General features: G+C 41.3%; 1 protein-coding gene across 3 annotated transcripts in view; it reads right to left on the reverse strand.

The window, feature by feature from the left end:
- Positions 1-17612, reverse strand: part of LOC126281672 (D-aspartate oxidase) — a 75156-nt gene extending 57544 nt beyond the window's left edge. For 2 of the 3 annotated variants that reach the window (XM_049980826.1, XM_049980824.1), the window contains exon 1: positions 17508-17612. In XM_049980826.1, coding sequence (XP_049836783.1) covers positions 17508-17537 — 30 coding nt within the window. In that variant the 5' untranslated portion in view covers positions 17538-17612. Of the gene's footprint in view, positions 1-7417; positions 7480-17507 lie in introns of those variants that run through there. The other variant, XM_049980825.1, reaches the window with a different exon arrangement.
- Positions 17613-21585: the final 3973 nt, after the last annotated feature.

Here is a 21585-nt window from a genome sequence, read left to right on the forward strand (position 1 = left end):
GACTGATGTGTTTGAAAAGAGCCGCTGCTATCAACGTCGATTATGAGTTGTACTTGAGTCTACTGTTGCGGAGAAATTTAATGTGTCTGTTCGATACACATTAAGCGTCCTTCAGAAAATTTGCCCGCATCGCTCTCAAGGTGTTATCAGCAATCAGTACTCTCACTTGTCTTTATCGAGCGGCTTCTGACATTTCCAGACACCTTCCGTTCCACTCGGCATTCATGTATTTACTGATAACAATTCAAAGAACGCAACAGTAAAACGCAGTCATCGGCACTCTGCTTCAGTTCACGAAAATTATCTATGTCTTCTAGTTTTTGCGTGTTGGTTCTTTTAAACTCTCCTTCCAAATCTAACAATACCTATTTCATCTCTACAAACTGGCGTGTCTCTCGCCATCGCTTCAGACGCCGTTCTTGAATGATTTGAGTGTTGTACGAGTATCAGAAAATTAATAAAGCAGTCACCCTCCTTGTTACTTAAGCTTGTTATTTCTTATGGCCTTGCTGTTAGGGCCAAAACACTGAGGGGGGTGGGGGGTGGGGGGACGTTGATGAAAAACACTCACTATTTCAAAGATGCACCAAATCCACAGTTTTGGAGATATGGGAATGAAATTTTGTACCACGCTTTACATGAAAGTAGAACATTTACATACAAAATCCTTTGATTATATATATTCAACTTTTTTAAATGAAATTTGAAGTTTTATTTTCAAAAAAAATAATGTACGTTCCTTTTTCTCAGAAAGTATTCAAGAGATTTCTATAAAAATTTCTTTGTTTCATCTCTTTATATGTCGTAAGCTTCTCTCATGAACTTTTTGGAATAGGTCAAATAGGAGAATTTTCGTACTTCTTAAATTATAATTCCACAAGTACAATTTTAAATTCATGCAAAATTCCACGTACTTTGGCCCATATCTCAGCTAGCAAGCAGAATGTCAAAATTTGCTCTTGAGACAACATTTATTAGGTTTACAGAAATATCTGTACAAAATTTCATAATTCTAGCATTCATAGAATCTGAGTAAAAGGTACATAAACTTTAAAAGACAAACTTTTCAGGAAACGCAATTTAAAGTTCATCCTAACCTTTTTCCTTTTGTCACTTCTTCAGAAGGCACCACATTTGTACTCTGGGTCGTCTTTCCCCTCAAGGCTTCTCTTCTAGTTTCTTGTTGTCTGTCTCCTTTCCTTTACCAGGTGTTCAACTGACTTTTCAGCTACAGATCAATTTTTCTCGGGATGTCTTGAGTAAAATTTCCTATCTTGAAGCCCAATTCAGACGCAGTTTATCCAGTTTTTTTATACACTCTTTGTGATCGTGGCATAACTGAATGAAGTAAGAATCGAACACTTGTATAAATCTCCGTCAGTATCACCAGGCAAAAAAAGAATTGCTTCGTCATAAATGATGCAGCTAGTTTGTTATTGTTTATGAGCTACGGAACAGAGTCAAAACTATCTATAAAACCAAACAGTATGTATCGCTGTCTTCTAGATGTATCCCGCACACGTTTGGTTGAAAGTAATACACAGAATCGTTGTTCACTGAGCTGGTATTGAAGTACTGCTCCACGTGGGCGTGGCAAGGAGGCCGCGTCACACTTTTAATTAATTTTCAGGCACTTCGGATGCGATTTCAACATCGAAACTTTGGGAACTTATTGCCCATGCGTTGTACTAACAAACAAAAAATAAATCAAAAATTGACGTTTTGGTCAATTTCATCAACGTCCCCCCTTAAATAAAGGGAAAAAGGGAGTATCTAACAAAAATAAAATGGCCCGTATGATAGAACGGTGTAACGTTTCAATAGGCTCTCATTATGAAACTTCCTAACAGCTGAAAAGTGTGTACCGGACCGCCCGACTGAGATTAGAATACAGAAACTTGCCTTCGTAAGTAATGCTCTAATCCATTGTGCCATCCGGACACAACACGGGCCGCCTCACGGTTTCAATTCTACCACTAAGTTGATTCCGACACGGTGCACAGTTTCCACCTGGCAGGACGATTCAAGAAGCGCACACTCCTTTACAGAGTGAAAGATAAAAAGTCCAACGCCCAGTTCTCATGTGGAGTCTCCTGCTTTGTCACGGAAAGGTGAGATTTGAGTCTTTTCTGCGAATGCTTCGGGATTTAAGTACTGGTGTACTCCAATCCATGTTTAATCTCTGATCCGTTTACTAATTCGTTTCTTGAGCTTCACCTGGTTAAAAAAAGAACTTGTATTCCGCATGGAGTCTTCTGCCGGAGTGCTTCATTGCTTTGGACAATCCACGCCTGACATTTCCACGTCAGACCTACACGTCACCTTTCACTGAATGTCGAAATATCTGCAATTGAGCCAGTCTCAGAGCCGAAAAAGTCTGTGGTTTCGACTTCCACTCACCTTCCGAGAATCACCCTCGTCAGCAGCAGCGGCAGCAGCAGTTCTACATCTACATCTACGTGATTACCCTGCTATTCACAATAAAGTGCCTAGCAGAGGCTTCAAGAACCACCTTCAAGCCGTCTCTCTATCGTTCATCAATGGGACGGCGCGCGGGAAGAACGATCACTTAAATTTTGCTGTGCGAACCCTGATTTATCTTATTTTATCGTGATGATCATTTCTCCCTGTGTAGGTGCGTGCCAACAGAACGTTTTCGCAATCGGAGGAGAAAATTTGTGATTGAAATTCCACGAGAAGACCCCGCCGCAATGATTGCCACTCCATTTCACGCATGATGTCTGCGGCACTATCTCCCCTATTTCGCGATAACACAAAACGACCTGCCCTTCTTTGAACTTTTTCGATGTCATCTGTCAGACCCACCTGATGCGGATCCCACACCGCACAGCAGTATTCCAGAATAGGGCGGACAAGCGTAGTGTTAGCAGTCTCTTTGGTAGACTTGTTGCACCTTCTATGTATTCTGCCAATGAATCGCAGTCTTTGGTTTGTTCTACCCACAATATCATCTATGTGATCGTTCCAATTTAGGTTATTTGTAATTGTAATCCCTAAGTATTTAGCTGAATTTACAGCCGTCAGATTTGTGTGACTTATCGCGTAATAGAAATTTAGGGGGCTTCTTTTGGTACTCATATGAATAACTTCTCGCTTTTCTTTATCTAGCGTCAATTGCCACTTTTCGCACCGCACGGATATCTTATCTAAATCATTTTGCAATTTGTTTTGGTCATGTGACGACTTTACAAGATGTAAAGATGGCAGCATCATCTGCAAACACTTTAAGAGGGATACTCAGATTGTCTCCTGTGTCATTAATATAGATCAGGAACAATAGATGGCCTATAATTCTTTGGGAAACGACAAATATTACTTCGGTTTTACTGATGACTTTCCGTCTGTTACTACCAACTATGACCTTTCTGACAGTTCTACATTGTCTGATCGAAAGTATCCGGACACCCCTCTGTAGTGCGGATTTGACCACTAGATAAGACGAGAGGCGGAAACACCGTGAAGAAGCAGTAACAGCTGACTCGGTCGATCAGGAGAGCTCAGTAATCTCGAACGCAGACTAGTCATTGCATGTCACTGAGTAACAAATCCATCAGAGATGTTTCAACATTTCTAAAGGACCGACAGGGACCGCCGATAATTGCAGAGGGTGTTTCTATAAAATCGCGTGAAGTTAGTGGAAGGAATCACTCGTGAGCTCCGAAGTGCTGCCGGCATTGCAGTTAGCACAACTACAAAGAATGGCAGCACAACAATCGGGCAACTCCTAGTAAGCCACATATCTCTTCATGTGGCGCCACGCTTTAGGTGGACAGTGGACAGTGGATAATTGAAAACGAGTAATTTGGAGTGATGGATCACACTAGGCGATATGGTAACCCCACAGAAGGGCAAATATTGGCAAATGTTTGGAGAACGTTCCCTGTCACTGTACGTATTGCCAACAATAAATTACGGAGGAGATGGTGCTACAGTATGCAGGTGTTAGGATATGACCCCCTTACTGCGCTTAAGAGAACATTAAAAGCGAAAGAACATGGACAGCATTGTGTAATGGGTACCGTGGAGCAACAGTCCAGAGACAATGGTGGTTTGCACAATGTTTGTACATAGCACCCAGTCATAAAAAGCATCTCTGTGGCAGGGGTATATAGAAAACATCATTCCTGAAGTGGACTGCCCTGCCCAGAGTCACGACCTAAAATGTTGACTTCATTCCAGACCCCAGCGTCCAACTTCACCATCTTGTCTGGTTTCGGTTTTTGAGGAAGTACAAAAAGTGATCCGAAACGTACCCACATAGAATATCAGTAGTGCTACTGTCCGAACGAAATGTGAGAGTGCGCCCAATATGAAGGCCAAACATACGGTAGTTAAAGTGTCATAACCGTCTAGGCATGTTACTGTGTGTTTGGCCTTCATATTTGGTACATATAACAACTGGCATATTTGTGCTTAAAGTAAAGCAACTGAAATTCGATGTGATTACGTTTTACATCACTTTGTGTACCTCAGTGTTTCAGTTGAACTGGACTGCCATAACTAGTATTGAGATGAAATTATATAAGTTCGAAACTGATCATGCGAATTAAATTTCACCAATATAACATATGAATGGGTTACCCAGTAAAAGTATATAAATCAAAATCTGCTTATCAAATTCATATTTAGAACAGTTCTGTCCTGGTTCAAATTTTCAATTCTCACTTCAGGAGCACTATAGAAAAGACTTACTTCTCTTTCCTACATTATACAAGCATTTTCTTTTCGGTTATTTTATTGTGATTTTATCGTATTTTTATTTGGTAAATAGCTAGGAGTTACACTTTATCACACATATACCACTTCTGCAGCTGCATGGCTTTCATTCGCACTCATTTATCCTGTTGTTCACAACTTATAACAGTGTATAATTCTATACGTATCAATTTCAGTTTAATCGTAACACTTTTTTTATGTGTAATGTAATTTGTCTCATCTTTGTAGTTTTTCTCTCCTTTACTTTCACACAGTCCTAACCCTTCACTGTTGTACAGTCGAAAACCGTTTGGCAGAAGACTTGACACAGTTTATAGCCTTGCAACAAGCTACATAAGAAAATGATAAACTTTTAAGAGATGGATGAAAACTGATTACTGCTCCAGCTTTTGAACTGAAAATCTTGATGAAAGCCCAGAATATGATGATAACGGCTATGTCGTGATTTTCACCGACAAAGATTTCACTTCTGAATGATGACGACCTATTACAGAAAATATCTAAAATTTTCGTCACCATCAACAATCGTAGCTATGGAAGGAAAATTAGAATTTTGCTTCCGGTCGATAACTAAGTCATCAGTGATGGAGCATAAGCTAACATTGTGGAAGGAAATTACTCTTTTCTTTTTCTGAGGAACCATCCTGCGATTTGGCTTTGGCTTTAGATTTTTATCCACGAAAAACCTAAAGTTTGAAGCCCGGAAGGAAATCTGAACTGCCGTCCTCCCGAATGCGAACCTTAACCAATGTGCTACATGGCTCGGTAGTGGAACTATAATAGGAGCACTTACTCAGGTAACAGATACCTTTCGCCAAACACTACAGAGTGAATTAGAAGGACTACTCTCTGTTTAAGATATCGAAGTGAGATTTTTCCAAAGTGTGCTCCATAAGCAAAGTTAAACGTTAAGCTTGGTACTATTCGATATTACAGTTACAATTGCTAAAACCGTTTATATATATATACTTTTTGGAGGAGAGGAGGCCCTTCTTTAAGCTCGATTCATCGAGCGAGGTGGAATAGTGAAACGTCCCCTCAGAACAATTATATACAACTGTGCTTAAACTGACACACAAGAGTTTTTAGCGCAACGCAATCTGACTTCCAAAAATCCCTACGAAAGAATGGCCCTGACTATCATTAACCTATACGTTTCACAAATCACTTACCTCACAAAAAATCTTCGTTACTCAAGCTACTGCAATACAGCGAGCGCCACTACTGCCAGCTAAATAAAAGATTCAAACTACGGAAGGCACTAACTACTGATAGGCATAGTTAGCAAATGAATGATTTTAATAGAGAACAAACAATGTATTTACCTCACTAGTCATAATATATATAGCAGTTCATGACACCAATTCTTACAAATTTCAAAACTTCGCCATCTCTCTCCCCACGTCCACCACTGCTGGCGGCTCACCTCCAACTGCGCAACGCTACGCGCTGTTAGCATCCAGCTGCCGCTGCCCAGCACTACAATGGCGAATATTACAACAATGCCAACCAGCCACAGACTGCACACGGCACAGCCAGTGATTTTCATACAGAGCACTACGTGGCGGCGGCGTTACCAATAAAGAAACCTAAACAGCCTACTTACAACAGTGGTTATCACACCGGAGTCGCTTTCAAGAGGACGGACGGTTCAGATTCGCGTCTGGCCATTCACACATAAGTTTCCCGTGATTTCTCTTAATCGATCCAGAGAAGTGCATGGATGGTTCCTTTGAAAATGGCACAGCTGATTTTCTTCTCCAGCCTTTCATAATCCGAGCTCGTGCTCCGTCTCTAATGATCTCGTTTCATTCATTCCTTCCTTCCTTCGAATTGGATTCACTCAAGAAGCACGAAAGTTATTTAAATTAAGGAATGACACCTGAACAAATGCTAGCAGAGCCCGAACCTCATAACGTAAAATACACATATTTGAAACTGGATGCAGATGACATACTTTTTTTCCGAATACAGTAATGTACTTGCATGGCAATAACAACATGACGTCCAAGATCAAGTTAAGAGGAGTCTTATCAAAGTTCTACAGGATCAAAACCATAATCCGTAAGGATGCTGGACTCTCCCTCTTAAACTTATCCTTGGTGAGGAGATTAGTGAATGACGATCACAAATGAAAGGATTTAGTAGAACACGAATTGGATGCGAGAGGAAAGGAATATATATCGGCTGCTCTGCATTTAGAGATGAAAGTAATCTTGTCGAAATCTTTAATCAGAGCACCCAGGTCCAGAGTCAGGTCGCTAAAGCAGGATTACAACCAAGAAGACAAACATTTGGCGAATATCGAGGCAGCTTCTAACTGGACAACGTTAGGAGGAGCAATGATTCACATGGTGGAGAAATTTGTATTATCTTAGAGAATGAATAGAAACGGGTCCTACAGAAATAGAAGCACAAACCAACAAGACTGAATCAGCATACAAAATCATCATGTATGTCTAGACCAAAAAGAATCTGTGAAGTATTGAAAATCAGATGTTAGTACTAGTCTATGATAGAATGTGAAGGCTTGTATGCAACAGAAACTCTGAACCTTTCAAGAACAAGATCACTTATAGGGCTTTAACTTACAAAATGAAAGATTTTGAAGACGAATTAAGGGTTTAAAGAACAGTAGACGCTTCTTACAGAAGACGAAAGAACCAAAAACTGTACGTACGGAAAAAAAGAACATCGAATATCATCAGGTAAAAAGCTTGTATCCTTCCAACACGTCGGCAGATTAGACCTGTGGAAACAGACAAATTAGATGTATCTGGAAAAAAATGGGAACTCAGGAAACATAGATTGTAACTTTAAAATGAAAGCTCGAGGCTCCCATAGGTTTCCAGAAGAAAATTAGACCCAGAACGAAAACATCATGGACAAAGGAGAAAGAAGGTTGCAAATAATGAGAATCAAAAACATATGGACAAGTGTAAATAGAGTAAGAAAGGAAGGATATCCGAATTAACGTTGTCGGCAGACAGCAGAAAAGAAAAGAAGATAAGATGAGAAAGTACAAAATTAAGTTTGGTATGTGCTACTTACGCAGAAGGGTAAGTAATTTGCGGGGTGGTTAATAACTATAAAGTTTATGCACATCTAGGTCCTGAAACAGCTGTGATTTTGTGATAGAAAATCACTGTCCACTGAAGATGACGCCTCTTTATACGTACAAAAATGCTCTGTTTCTTGAAATTTCTCTCTTTTTTTTTATTTGCCACTAATCATCACACTGACTATGTACTTCTGAATATTGACGTTTTGGATGTACTATCAGATTTTTGTGAACAATTTATCTTTTCAAAATGTTTTTATAAAATGTCGTCATGTTAAATTACTTGTTCATTTAGTTTTCTTGAGCAGGACAATATTCTTATTAACTTCTGTTAATACCTTGTTCAATGGCATTTCCTTCTAGTCAAGATATTTTGTCTCACTGTTTTCCATATTAAAATCTGTAGCTATCGATTTCTTTCTGTTTCCTAAGAGTCCATGATTTACGCGCCTATATAAACACGAAAGGCTCAGCCCTACACATGTGTATTGTGAAACTTGTAATGCACTAATAAAATCTAACACATAAACATCTAAGTTGTAATTGTTCTCGTCCTCCATTAGCAAACAGAATGAAAATGAAACGTCAATACACGGTACAAGGAAAGTCATCCTCTGCCATGCGCACATCTTTTATATTTGTAGTATATTTGTCGATAGAAGTTAAGATACAAGACACAATCTCATATTCTGCCTTCTCCGCCAGTACACATCATAAGTTTGACGCTAATACGATAATACGGGCTGTTCAAAAAGTCTCTCCGCAGTGTCGCATGATTGTTAGCTGCGCGTGCCGTATGCCGTTGTGAATATACCGAAATGAAACTCAATGAAATACAAGTTATTAATTTATTGAATATTCAATTTTACTTACAAATTTTCACATTAAATGTTGAAAGCGTCCCCAGCAGGTAAACAATCATACGGCAAGCGCGGATAACAATCATACGGCACTGCGTAGAGACTTTTTGAACACCCCGTATTTTTAACGATAGCGATATTCCCATATCAGCAGAAATAATTGCTCTGAAGGCTGACACGCGCAGACTGAGAAAGTATTCAAATATCTATTATAAAGCTCTCTTCTTAATTGTCCAGCAGAACACATATACGAAGTCGGAACATGACAGTGATATGCTTGATGAAGAGAATGTCACACCAACTGTCAGTCGCATCAAGAAACAATAGAACCTAAGTAATCGAATCCAGGAGAACTCGGCTGCTGCACTGACTTTTCCTTTGTGTGTAATGACCGATATTATCTCAGACACAAAACATCGTGGTGTTTTTCAATGATTATATAACTGTAAATATGTTGTACAGTCTCGTGTTTTGTGACGAAGACTGTTGGTTCTTCCTGAACGTTCGATGTCTTGACAATCTTCTGAACTGCTGCCTCGATTCTCCTCCAAATTGTACGGCCTTTAAATCTGCATCTTCTTTTCGTGTACTCTTCCACTCTTGCGAATACTTTTATTTTTCGAATATATCAAAGTCGTATTTCTTCTACAAACTTCTTCTTTTACTACTGCAATGCTGCTATGACAGTTTTCTGGAAACATCTACATACCACTCGTTTCTACGTATTCAGATTGTTTCCTCTGGCTCGCTACTGTAATTCTCTCCTACGCATACAACCTCCTGACTTTCACTGCAAAGAAACATGCTTCTCTTTCCGCGAAATCACTACTCTTTTCAACGATTAAATGACACAGCCTCGTCCGTCAGTCAGTACATTACAGAGTCCCCACACTAACTGTATTCTTTCGCTTGTCTTTTCCTCGTTAGCAAAATTTTACACAGACAATACTTTTCCTACCAAAGTGTATTCTTTATAAATAAATTGTATATAGTTAAACTACATAGAACACTATGTTAGTACTTGGTACCCTGTCTAGCTTGGAGATGCCACAACGTCGCCTCCTAAGTCCATACCTGGGACAAGCAATTGTTTCTCTGTTACTCGTTTTACTGTCCATATTTCTTCTCCGTACGTAGCGACGCTTTCAAAAACTGAACGATATATCACCGGCTTGGTCCTTTTTGTTATTTTGTTGTTCCAAAGGACCGAAGTTCAGTTGTCATATGACCCTCTTGCTCTGTCCTATTCCATTCTTTCATCTTCACTTTTTCCGTTTGATGACATCATACCCTTTATACAAGCATTTACTATTTTTTCCTCTTTGACAGCAAGAGTTCTACGACGACATAGCGCCTCGGAGTGATGGCGGCAACTATTTTTTGTAATTTTCTAAAATAATTTATTCATGACAAGGCAGCACCCCAATCTTTCCTTGCTCCTCCCATAGACCACCGAAAAACTGCCATGTGACGACTCCAGCGATTGTCAGCTATGGTGGCAGCGCCACAGACTGAGCTAAGGAAAGATTGCATTGATTCATCTCCGGCGCCAGCTATTGTTCCCTACAGCTCTGTAAATGATTAGGTTGCACCAGGCTTTCCATATGAACAGTAACTAAACTCAGACGAATGTAAAGGACAGTGTAGGTTAAAAACAGTTGCCCAAAGAATAGAAAACAGGGTAATTATATTCTAGTTTTAACACAAACTTAACTTCTCTTACAGTCACAAATTGTTGTAGGTTACTTAAGTTGACTGTAAAAGTATGCATGCCTTACTGTGAAGTAATAAATAGCACATTTTGTGATTTTTCAACAGTAGATAATATTGTAATTACGAAACAGTTTTCTAAATACTTACATTTTCAATAGTTCAGGACCTTAAGTATTTAACAAAAACAGATTTTGACGTATATGATTCCACATCATTTAATCAAAGTTCATGTTACCGATTCCTTCTGATTTTTAATTTTTCACATAGTGGCTCAGTAACTCAATAACTTACAATAGTTTACGCACTTATGAATTAATTAAAGAAGGACAACGTGCATTAATACACAATCAGTAGTTCGATAGACAGAAGATGTTGCTAACTTCACTCAGTTTCTCATATCTCACACAGACTGTTTAACAAAGGTTAATAAGTCATTTTGTTTTGTACACCCTAGTCCCATACAGTAAAAGACGTGCTAAATCTATTGTACCTCTATTAAATAAGTGTAGATGTTATCACATGTCTGTCATAGACAAAGGCAGGAATGAGGCTAGCAACGTGCAGGTTTAACAGAAACATTAGTCTCGTACAGGATTACTTTAGTGAAACACTGCAACAAGCGAGTTTGTTATGGTCAGTGACAGCAGATAGTCATTCTAGCATACAGTGGACGTATTTGAACGTATGAAAGCAGTGATACAGAGTGCTTAGGCCAATCAGTAAATAACAGAACATCATATTATTATACTGTTATCCTAATTCAACAGTTTTGCTTACTATTGACTGTGACACACACAGCAAGTGGTCATTCTACAGAGATTCAGTGCTATGTCAGTGTCATTTAGTGGGGTTTTCTCCATATTATTTGGCCCTGATGTTTTTTAGACAGACATTAAAGGCATATAGTTTCAAGTAATTGTTAGCAAGTTATCCATTCTTTTTTAAACCTTAGAAATATCCCCGCAATGGCACGGAATATGCTACACTGCTGCAGTGAACTGCAAAATGGTTTCTTCCATTCAGTCAACAGTACGTAGTCAACTGTTTCTGATAGACGCTCATCAACAAAAGTTTGGCATCACCCCTTTATTTAGATATTCATGGCACAGGAAACAAAAACTGGCTCTCAGACAAGCGTATATAATTATTATGTATGTGTTGACATCACCAAATTAAAAAAAAGTCATGACAAAACCGTCCGGCTCCTATGAGGGTTTTGGACAGTACTCGTGAGCAAAGTCGACACTTGTTGCAACGTTCCCTTGCTCGGGTGCAGGTCTGAATCCGTCATGTCATACCATCAATGAGATCATCAAGTCAGCCGCGCTCCAAAATGTCCCATCATCAATGGTGATTCTGGGGAAGTCATGCAGAACACGTGGTCATTGTCAACATTCAAAAACAGCTCGTTTCAAACGATATCACACTTGAAACTTCCTTGCAGATTAAAACTGTGTGCCGGACCGAGACTCGAAATCGATACCTTTGCCTTTCACGGACAAGTGCACTATCATCTCAGCTACCCAACCACGACTCACGACCCGTCCTCACAGCTTCAGTTCTGCCAGTACCTCGTCTCCCACCTTCCAAACTTCACAGAAGCTTTTCTGCGAACCTTGCATAACTAGCACTCCTGGAAGAAAGGATATTGCGGAGACATGGCTTAGCTGCAGCCTGGGGATGTTTCCAGAATGAGATTTTCACTCTGCCGCGGAGTGTGCGCTGATATGAAACATCCTGGCAGATCAAAACTGTGTGCCGGACCGAGACTCGAATTCGAGATCTTTGCCTTTCGCGGGCTTAGTAATCATGAAAAAATTCATGTATGGATGAAAGGCAGGGTTAATTTTACTCTGGACGTCGCTACTGGGAATTCTGGTAGTGGTTGGTTTACCATAGCTATCGTCCGTTGTGAAAACGCCTCCCTTCCTGGACTTGAATCTTTCGCAGATCGAGATGTCATCGCCTACAAGACGTGGCATTGTGGTATTGATCCGAAGACCCAAAGTAGACCTAGCTATGTTTATAGTAACATGCCATTTACATTGTATACACGCTCCTGTAGAAAAGTTAGTAACGATGAAAAAATTCATGTATGGATGAAAGGACTTGGTGTACTTGCAGAAAATGTAACCGTAACTGGAGATATTACTTTGTACTATAATTATTAGTAATGTGTGATCCCTGACTTTAGCAACCGGGGAGCGTACATCGCGAACCGGGGCTCAAGGATGCAACAGTTCGAAAAAATGTGAAAACATAGTGTCGCACTGTCCGCTGAGCGCCAAGCGAGTCAGTGATGCAACCCGCCCGACTTGGCACGGCGCACCAAGGGACGACTACAGCACGCATACGGGATAACGCCCGCCTGCTGGTGCCTGCACAGTCTAAGTCCGTTATCAGTGCGTTACGTAACCAAGGTCGTTCTCTCTGCTCTACCGTCTGAGCTACCCAAGCACGACTAACGAGCCTTCCTCACAGCTTCAATTCTGCCAGTACCTCGTTTCCTACCTTCCAAACTTCACAGAAGCTCTTCTGTGAACCTAGAGCACTTGCCCGTAAAAGGCAAAGGTCCCGACTTCGAGTCTCGGTCCGGCACACAGTTCTAATCTGCCAGGAAGTTTCATAGCAGCGCACACTCCGTTGCAGAGTGAAAATCTCATTCTGGATATCACACTTGTTTGATTGGTTTCATGTTCGGGGAATAGGCCGGCCACTTCCTTCTGATGATCGTAGCATGCTGAAGGGACATGTTCACGAGAACAGCGCCATGAGCACGCGACTGTCATCCATCAAGGTGAGACCAAAATGATCACTAATGGTTGCATGATGTCGCCCATGTACCTAAGAGCAGTGAGATTGTCCTCATGACTCAAGATAGTTGTACGGTGGCTACATGTAATGTAACCCCAGAACATCACTCCACCACCACCTCGTTGCACCTGTGGCACACGGCGTTGGGGGCATTCTAGATTACCTAGCTGTCACCAAACTCGTTTCTGCGATTGTCAGGTTATAAACAGACCCGCGTTTCGTCTGTGAACAACATGCGACGCCAATCCTGGGATGTCCGTTCCGCACGATTTCTTACCCATCTGTGACGGAGAACGCGTCTTATTAAGAGGTGCTAACCGTCGTCGTTGGGAATGCATTTTTGCATCGTGTATTCGTCTCCTAAACGTTTGAAGTGATACTTAACGTCCTGTAGCCTCTTCGAATGTTGAAGTCAGTTCTTGAGCACTCAAACTGTCGTGTCCGGCCCATTCTTCTAATATAGGGTGACTAGGAAGCTGTTTTCTCGGATAGCTAGACAAGAATTGAAGCAGATCTTATTAATGGAGTTTATTACAGCAAATTAAATTGACAATACTTAACTTTGCCTTTTACAAAGAAGTGTCGCAAGCAGTTGCGACATGCAGATAACCAGTGTCCTTCGATGTATAAAATTACCATGTAAGCCCTTAATGTAAATGACAAGTCACGGCTTTGGATGACGGCTCGTCTTCTAGTGCGGCCGAGGCCAGCTGGAGCGGCGCTTATATTATCTTCGTATAGGGACCGCTCCTGTCGTGGTGCGGTCCTAGTCAGCCTACTGTTGGCTGACGTCGTTTCACTGCCTTCTCTGCTGTTCCGTTCCAGGCCGACGTGCCGGCGCTTGATGTTACGCCGGAACACAGACCACACGGTTCCTTTGACTCAAAAGTCGTAGATATCGATCATCCTGTGCACCTGTCGAACGTGTACGGCCTGTGTGGTGTAAGTTCTCAACACTACCTGATTCCATGTCCGAAATCACATCACTTTGACCTAGGTGCACGAGCTGAGAAATTATTTGCACTACTAACGTATAAACATTGAAAGTGTGATGCGTTTTCCTTAGTCTCTACTGTACTTGTTTACTGTAATGTCATCGCGTGTTTCCGATAACGGCCAGGAACCATAACATCGTGACTGAGTAGTACTCGAACAGTTGCACTAGTAACACATCTGGATGACATACCGGAGTGACTACAAACTTTTGTTGATGTGTGTATATTTCTGTTTTCTCGTTTAGTGTTCTATGAGTATATGTGTTTCCCACAAATATATAGTAAGGAAATGACAAAAAATTGTAATAATACGATTTACAACATCCGAAGAGCAAGTATTTTTGCGTTTTCTGGCGATTAAAATAAGCACGTGTAACACCTATTTTCGACCTATTTTGTATCTATATCGACTTTCTAAGTCAGTTTGTAGTGTTGCTTATGTAGAGTGTTGTATCTGTCATGGAAATTCTTTGACTATGTATACATATTTCAGTTATGTGAACTTTTTGAACGATATTGTTTAAACTGTGCTTGTGGACTTAAATAAATACTGGAAAGTTGTTATATAATGTACTGTAAATGACTTGATCCATAGTTAGGGAACGAAGCATTGAATGAGAAAGACGTGGGGAAGCCTCGCAGCTACGAAAGTAGCCTGGCGGCGTGGAAAAGGTGTCGTTGGTGCGCTAGTGGCAACTCGTCCTTTGTCACGGGTAAGGAGTTTGGGCTGTGCAGTGCTGTGGTTAACATCTCGCTAGCAGTAGCGGATTATTGTGGCTCATATTCTTAGAGTTTTGCGGCCAGAGGAGCTTAAGAGCAGTATGTATGGGCCTCGGATGCTGCATTTGGTGATATTATTACTATGGCCCTGTAAAAATAGAATTCCGACGCCAAGAAGATCTGTAACAGAACGAGGCCAACAGTACTGCCATGACTGCATCGCAGCCAGGTTAACAGCCACTGCAAAAAACGCCACCGGTGCTACCACCCTTCCACTAAATTGTTTATATTTGGCACTCTGTAAATGGACCAGGTATTTGTGAAATTTGGTTGATTTTAATAATAATCGTGGTGTTGCGAAAAACTGTATCTTACACCCGTGATTATCCCAAATCACGAACCTGGACAGACTCATTCGGCTGCTGTAAAAATAGTTGTGATTGGTTTCTAATGAGTGGAGTTACAGTGTTTAAAGTTCAGTTTTATAGTTTGAGAAATACTCCACTTCCTGCGCATTTTTAAATCAATGTGAAGTTATTCTCTTAAATAATTTTCCTTACTTGAAAATCTGCCTTAAAATAGTAAAGAACAATACTATTGATTTGAAGTGAAAAAGATTATTAATTGTTGCATTTACACAATTTGATCAGAATTAGGAAGTTTTATCAGTGTTAATTTCATAAGAAAGTGTTTGAACTCGAATTTAGTGTTTTGTTAGAATTTGCTCAGCCAACTATATTTAGAGTAGATTAAAAGACATGTGTTATTTAAAGAGTTATTGTTTGTTGTGATTTACTTATTTAATAACGATTTATGAGAGTACTTACCATTTCTCATACATACTTGTGTAGTTTTGTTGATGGGCATGGTTCTTGAAACTAAGAAAGTTTAAGAGCCCTCATGTGCTAGACTAGTTAGTTAATGAAGCAAAGCAAAGGCTCCTTCAGTGCCAGTGTAGTTACATTTGTATTCTGTTCAGTTGCTTCAAAACTGAGCTTAAAAAAGAAATATTTACTGTGTTACCTATTCTACTGCAAGTTGGTTAAATCACAGGAATAGAGACCCTTTACTATGCAATGATATTGTAGAGTATGATCATTAATAGACCCCCTGATTTAAGTCAGAATCATTTCATGCTCTTCCCTGTTCAGTATTGATTTTAGTTTCATGTGTGTTGTTGATTGATTCTATAAACTGCTGCATCTAGTTCATTTAAGGTACATGTTGTTGAGAGGCATATATTACTGTTTGTTATCTCATTGGCCATTTGTTTGTCTGACTTCCAAGTTAGTAGTACATTTATGTGAAAGGTTGGAACAGATATAAAGAAAGAGTCTAGTGTGTGTGTCAAGGAAGATTAGGTTAGCCTTAGCACTGCCTTCTTTTTTATTATATTGCTTCACGTAAGAAAGCCTAATTCGGCTGGCGACTTTAGATTAGATTAGATTAGTTTTTCGTTCCATTGATCCGTGCTGAGGAGATCCTCATGGATGTTGAACATGTCATTTTTTTAAGCTGAAATAACAATACTAATAGTATGAGTATATACAATACATCATTTCTTTCTATTAAAAAATTCGTCAATGAAGTAGAAAGAGTTGGCCACTAGTAAGTCTTTCAGGCTCCTTTTAATCTGATCTTTATTTGTAACTAAATTTTTTATGTTTGCTGGCAAATTATTGAAGATGAGTGTTCCTGAGTAGCGGACCTCTTTTTGAACTAAAGTAAGTGCTTTTAAGTCCTTGTGCAGGTCACTTTTGTTCCTGGTATTGTATGTATGAACTGAGCTGTTTATTGGAAAAAGAGATATATTATTTAGGACAAATTCCATTAAGGAGTAAATATACTGAGAGGCAGTAGTTAGTATACCCAGTTGTTTGAAGAGGTTTCTACAGGACGTCCGTGAATTTACTCCACAAATAATACGTATTACACGCTTTTGGACTCTGAAAACTTTTGTTTGACTTGAAGAGTTACCCCAAAATATTATACCATATGAGATTATGGAATGAAAGTAGGCAAAGTATGCAAGCTTTTTCATTTTTATGTCGCCTATGTCTGCTAACACTCGAATTGCAAATACAGATTCGTTAAGGCGTTTCTGCAGTTCTGTGGTGTGCTCCTCCCAACTCAATTTATTATCAAGTTGTAATCCCAGGAATTTAAGACTGTCAACCTCTTCTATCTACTCTTCTTTATACTTTATGCATATGCTGGGTGGAAACCTCTTACAGGTTCTGAATTGCGACCGATATTAATACGTAATATTACAACTTGCTTTTGTGCTGGGAGATCGTCTTTACCTGACCCGCCTGTTTACTTTTGGTTATACTCTGATAAGAGTGTTTTGGAAACGAATCCCAGTCTGCTTGTTCTGTTCCAATTAGGTTATCCCACGGTCACAACTTTCTCAAAAATTCCTCGCACAGGTTTAACGTCAGTATCGATTGCCGTTTAAGGTGGTCGGTGTTACCGTTACACACGGAGTGAACTGAAGAGTTATCGAAAAGAAGACCTTAACAGTGTAAGTAAAAACGAAGGGGTATCGTGCTTAAGTTAACGAGAAATAGAGCAGCTAGGCTGATGCGCGCGATAAGAGCTGTTTACCTCGTAGCCAGCGACCGGCGCGTCCTCCATGGTAACAACCACTGGCACAGGCTGCTCTGATGTGCGCCTCTGCGCTAACTGGCTGACGTAACGCCTGATCCCGATAAGCTACGTTACACTGCCACAGGAGGGAACAGTCTACGCTGCGGCAGCGACAATAATGTTAGCAGTGCGGGTTCGCAATTTATGCATCGTTGCCGCGATAGTAACAGGACAGTCATTGTGTTTACCTTCAATCATATCGCTCACCGACAGCGAGATTATTTTCTGTAGGTCGGGCAACTCCACTTGTAAACTCTTGCACACGCAGCAGTGCTAGTCAAGGTTCGGTTGCTAAATCCAGAACATGTTCAATACGGATGGGACCTTGTAGACATACCTTCGATAGCGCCTTTGATTTCCTTTTGTTTTCAAGCTTGGCATTCGACGTCTTTTCCCTTACTATACTGCACCGACTCGTGGCCAGGATATTCAGATGTTGAGAGATTTCTCTGCTGCGCCTACATCGTAAGTTACCAGCGGTCGTCAAAAACACAAGAAGTGAACACTTCTTGAGCATAGAGGATGTGTTTTACAGTGGCGAAGATGAAAAAGTGCTCACACCTCTCATGGTATGCGCTTTAGAGCCCATGTTTACTGGGCTTTTTTGCTTCGAGTGATCGCCCATGTTATATACCTTCATATTGACCATTTCTCCTGGGACACCCTGCATTTTGAGACAAGTAATTTTATAAGTAAAATCTGTTACTGTTTTGGATAGCCCAGGAACCACGCAACCGCTACAGTCGCAGGTTCGAATCCTGCCTCGGGCATGGATGTTGGTGATGTACTTAGGTTAGTTAGGTTTAAGTAGTTCTAAGTTCTAGGGGACTGATGACCGCCGGCCACGGTGGTCTCGCGGTTCTAGGCGCGCAGTCCGGAACCGTGCGACTGCTACGGTCGCAGGTTTGAATCCTGTCTCGGGCATGGATGTGTGTGATGTCCTTAGGTTACTTAGGTTTAAGTAGTTCTAAGTTCTATGGGACTAATGACCACAGCAGTTGAGTCCCATAGTGCTCAGAGCCATTTGAACCATTTTGAACTGCTGACCTCAGAAGTTAAGTCCCATAGTGCTCAGAGCCATTTATTTGAATAGTCCTGGCAGCAGGAGCATGCTGAAGAGAAAGGAAGATAAGGATTTAACGTCCTGTCGATGACGAGGTCATTTGAATTCAAGTACACGCTGAGACTGGGAAAGCCTGGGGAAGATAATTGGCCGTGTCCTTTGAAAGCAATCATTCCTGTGATGTCGTCAGTCATACGACCAAACCGCCGCCCTAGAGATCGATCTGCCGGATGCGATTCTCTCGATAAGCGGAACAGAAGAACGGCTGTGCTAGCCAAACAGTACACAGCCAATCGCAGTACTTATGCTCGCCGCTAGGCCACTTCATGTGTAGCAGGAGAGTAGTGCAGTTGTGTCAGTCTACAGTTCGTAGCCGCGCTCAGTGGTCAGCTGGCGCCGATGTCAGTCAGTCATCGTCTGCAGCTCAGTCATTGCTGTCATCAAGTCCTTGTAGCCCAGTTGTAAGGTTCCGTAATAGTACAACAGTAAAGTCAACAGTACTAAGTTGGCAGCTATAAGCAATTCTACTTTCTGTCATGTCGACAGCCAAGTTAGTCTTGAAATTCACCGGATTCGACATTGAAGATGACGAGAGATTAATTCGACACTGCAAGATTTGGACTACAACAAAGTTAAGTTACAAATACTTTCTTATTTTGTACTCTTGCTAATTAATTGTGCTTTCCTGATGTAGCTACCAAGCAGTCTTGGCATAGTAGAACCCACGTTTCCACCTCCTTGACTACCCTAACTTTGCTACCTCATAGTGATGGCTCAGTTATGGTGGAAGATCAAGAGCCATCAATTCCGAACGGATTTAGGGAGATAATAGAAAACGTAAATCTGAATCCCCAGGGGGGGGGGGAGGGGGGATCTGAACCGCCGTCCTCTTGGCTACGGGTCCAGTGCCTTACCACCACGCCACTTCACTCGGTATAAGCGCATGCCAATACGTATACGCCTATGAGTGGCCAGTACTTTTCTACACGACTAGTTTTGCGTTCTTTAGTAACACCAAAATACCTACGTGGAATACGTTGCCCAATGTTTCTCCGCCTTAATCTCTTCGGATCTTAATGGGGGTGTATTTATAAACACCCATCTTGGCAGTGGTGTCTGCGGAGCCCATTGAGCCAGCCGGCGCCTCTGGGAGTCGCGCAGCTGGAACATTATACAAATCAAACCTTCCCGAGCTCGTTGGCTAATTTAGACTGTTAAGCATTATGGTAATGCACTACTTCCTATGAACCAGACAACTGCATCTCATTTAGAGTTCAGTGCCGTGTCGATATGATGCATATCACACATCATCAGCGCTGACTTTTTATGTCGTTGGGCATGAAATATTAAATATTGTTTGTCCGCAGGAACTTGTAAGAGCATATCAGAAACTGGAGGCAGCGTCTTCCCATCGGCATACTGGTCTATAAACATCGTGAATCCAAGCGAAACCTATCTTCAATTTCTTCCCGAGTTTGCATTTGACCATAGTGCAATAAACGAAGCCACGTAGACTGGCAAGAATCTGTGAAGTTGCAGCTAAATGAAAACCAATGTTTCTTGAAACTACCTGGCAGATTAAAACTGTGTGCCGAACCGAGACTCGAACTCAGAACTTTTGCCTTTCCCAAGCAAGTGATCCTCCAACTAGGACAACCAAGCACGGCTCACGACCCGTCTGCACAGCTTCAGTTCCGTCAGTACTTCGTCTCCTACCTTCCAAACTTCACAGAAGTTCTGTGAAACATGTGGGATTTGCACTTCAAGAAGGAAGGATTTATGGAGACATGAATTTGCCACAGCCTATGGGATGTTTCCAGAATGAAATTTTCAGTCTGCAACGGAATGTGCGCTGACATGAAACTTCCTGGCAGATTAAAATTGTGTGCCGGACTGAGACTCGAACTCGGGACCTTTGCATTTCGGGCCAGTGTAGGAGACGAGGTACTGGCGTAATAAAGCTGTGAGAATAGGTCCTGAGTCGTGCTTCGATAGCTTAGCTGGTCAGGGCAAAAGCCCCAACCTCGAGTCGCGGTGCATCACACAGTTTTAATCCGCCGTAAAGTTTCATATCAGCGCACACTGCGCCGCAGAGCGAAAATTTCATCCTTGAAACTGTTTCTTATTTCTAAAGTGACGTTTGTGTTCATGAAACTGTAGACAATTGCTGTAACCAGCATTAAAAAGATGAGTGGTATTTTACTGTTCACTATTCAGGATTACCTCCATTGCTTGTGTAGTGCAGTAGAACGCTCGCATTCATCCTACCAGGTCATCTTTATTAGTCCTTTTCAGCGGCCGAGATTTTCATCAAGGTGGACGCCCCCAATTCCACAACACTCCCAATGCAATTCCTACATTTTTGGAGCCCTGATGGCAGACATTCGTGGCCGTCAATTTCCTTCAGATGGAAGGAATTGCACTCCTGCGTACAATCATGGTTCACCGAGCCAGGTGGCGCAGTGGTTAGCACTCGGGAGGAGGACAGTTCAATCCCGCGTCCGACCAACTGATTTAGGATTTCCGTGATTTCCCCAAATCGCTTCAGGCAAGTGCCGGGATGGTTCCTTTGACAGGGCACGGCCGTCTTCCTTCCACATCCTTCCCTAATCTGGTGAGACCGATGATTTCGCTGTTTGGTGCCTTTTCCCCAAATCAACACAAACCACTCATGGTTCCGTAGGCAAACATTTTTCCATGAAGGCATTGGCCACCTTACCTCACAATGGGATAAATGTGTTAACAATTATGGCACTAATAAACAGTTTACTTACTTTTAGGACTCCGTACCTCACTCAGTGGAGAGAAATAGGGTCACTTTGTTGTCCATCTGTCTATCTATCAGTTTGTCTGCCTGTCCGTTCGACTGTTAACACTCTTTCTCTCAGGAACAGATACAGTTTGAAGTTGAAATTTATCTCACGTACTGAGGTCCACGGTGCCTTGACAGAATGAAGAATTTAAGCCTCTACG

Source organism: Schistocerca gregaria, chromosome 7 (genome assembly GCF_023897955.1).
Source record: "Schistocerca gregaria isolate iqSchGreg1 chromosome 7, iqSchGreg1.2, whole genome shotgun sequence".
NCBI lineage: Eukaryota > Metazoa > Arthropoda > Insecta > Orthoptera > Acrididae > Schistocerca > Schistocerca gregaria.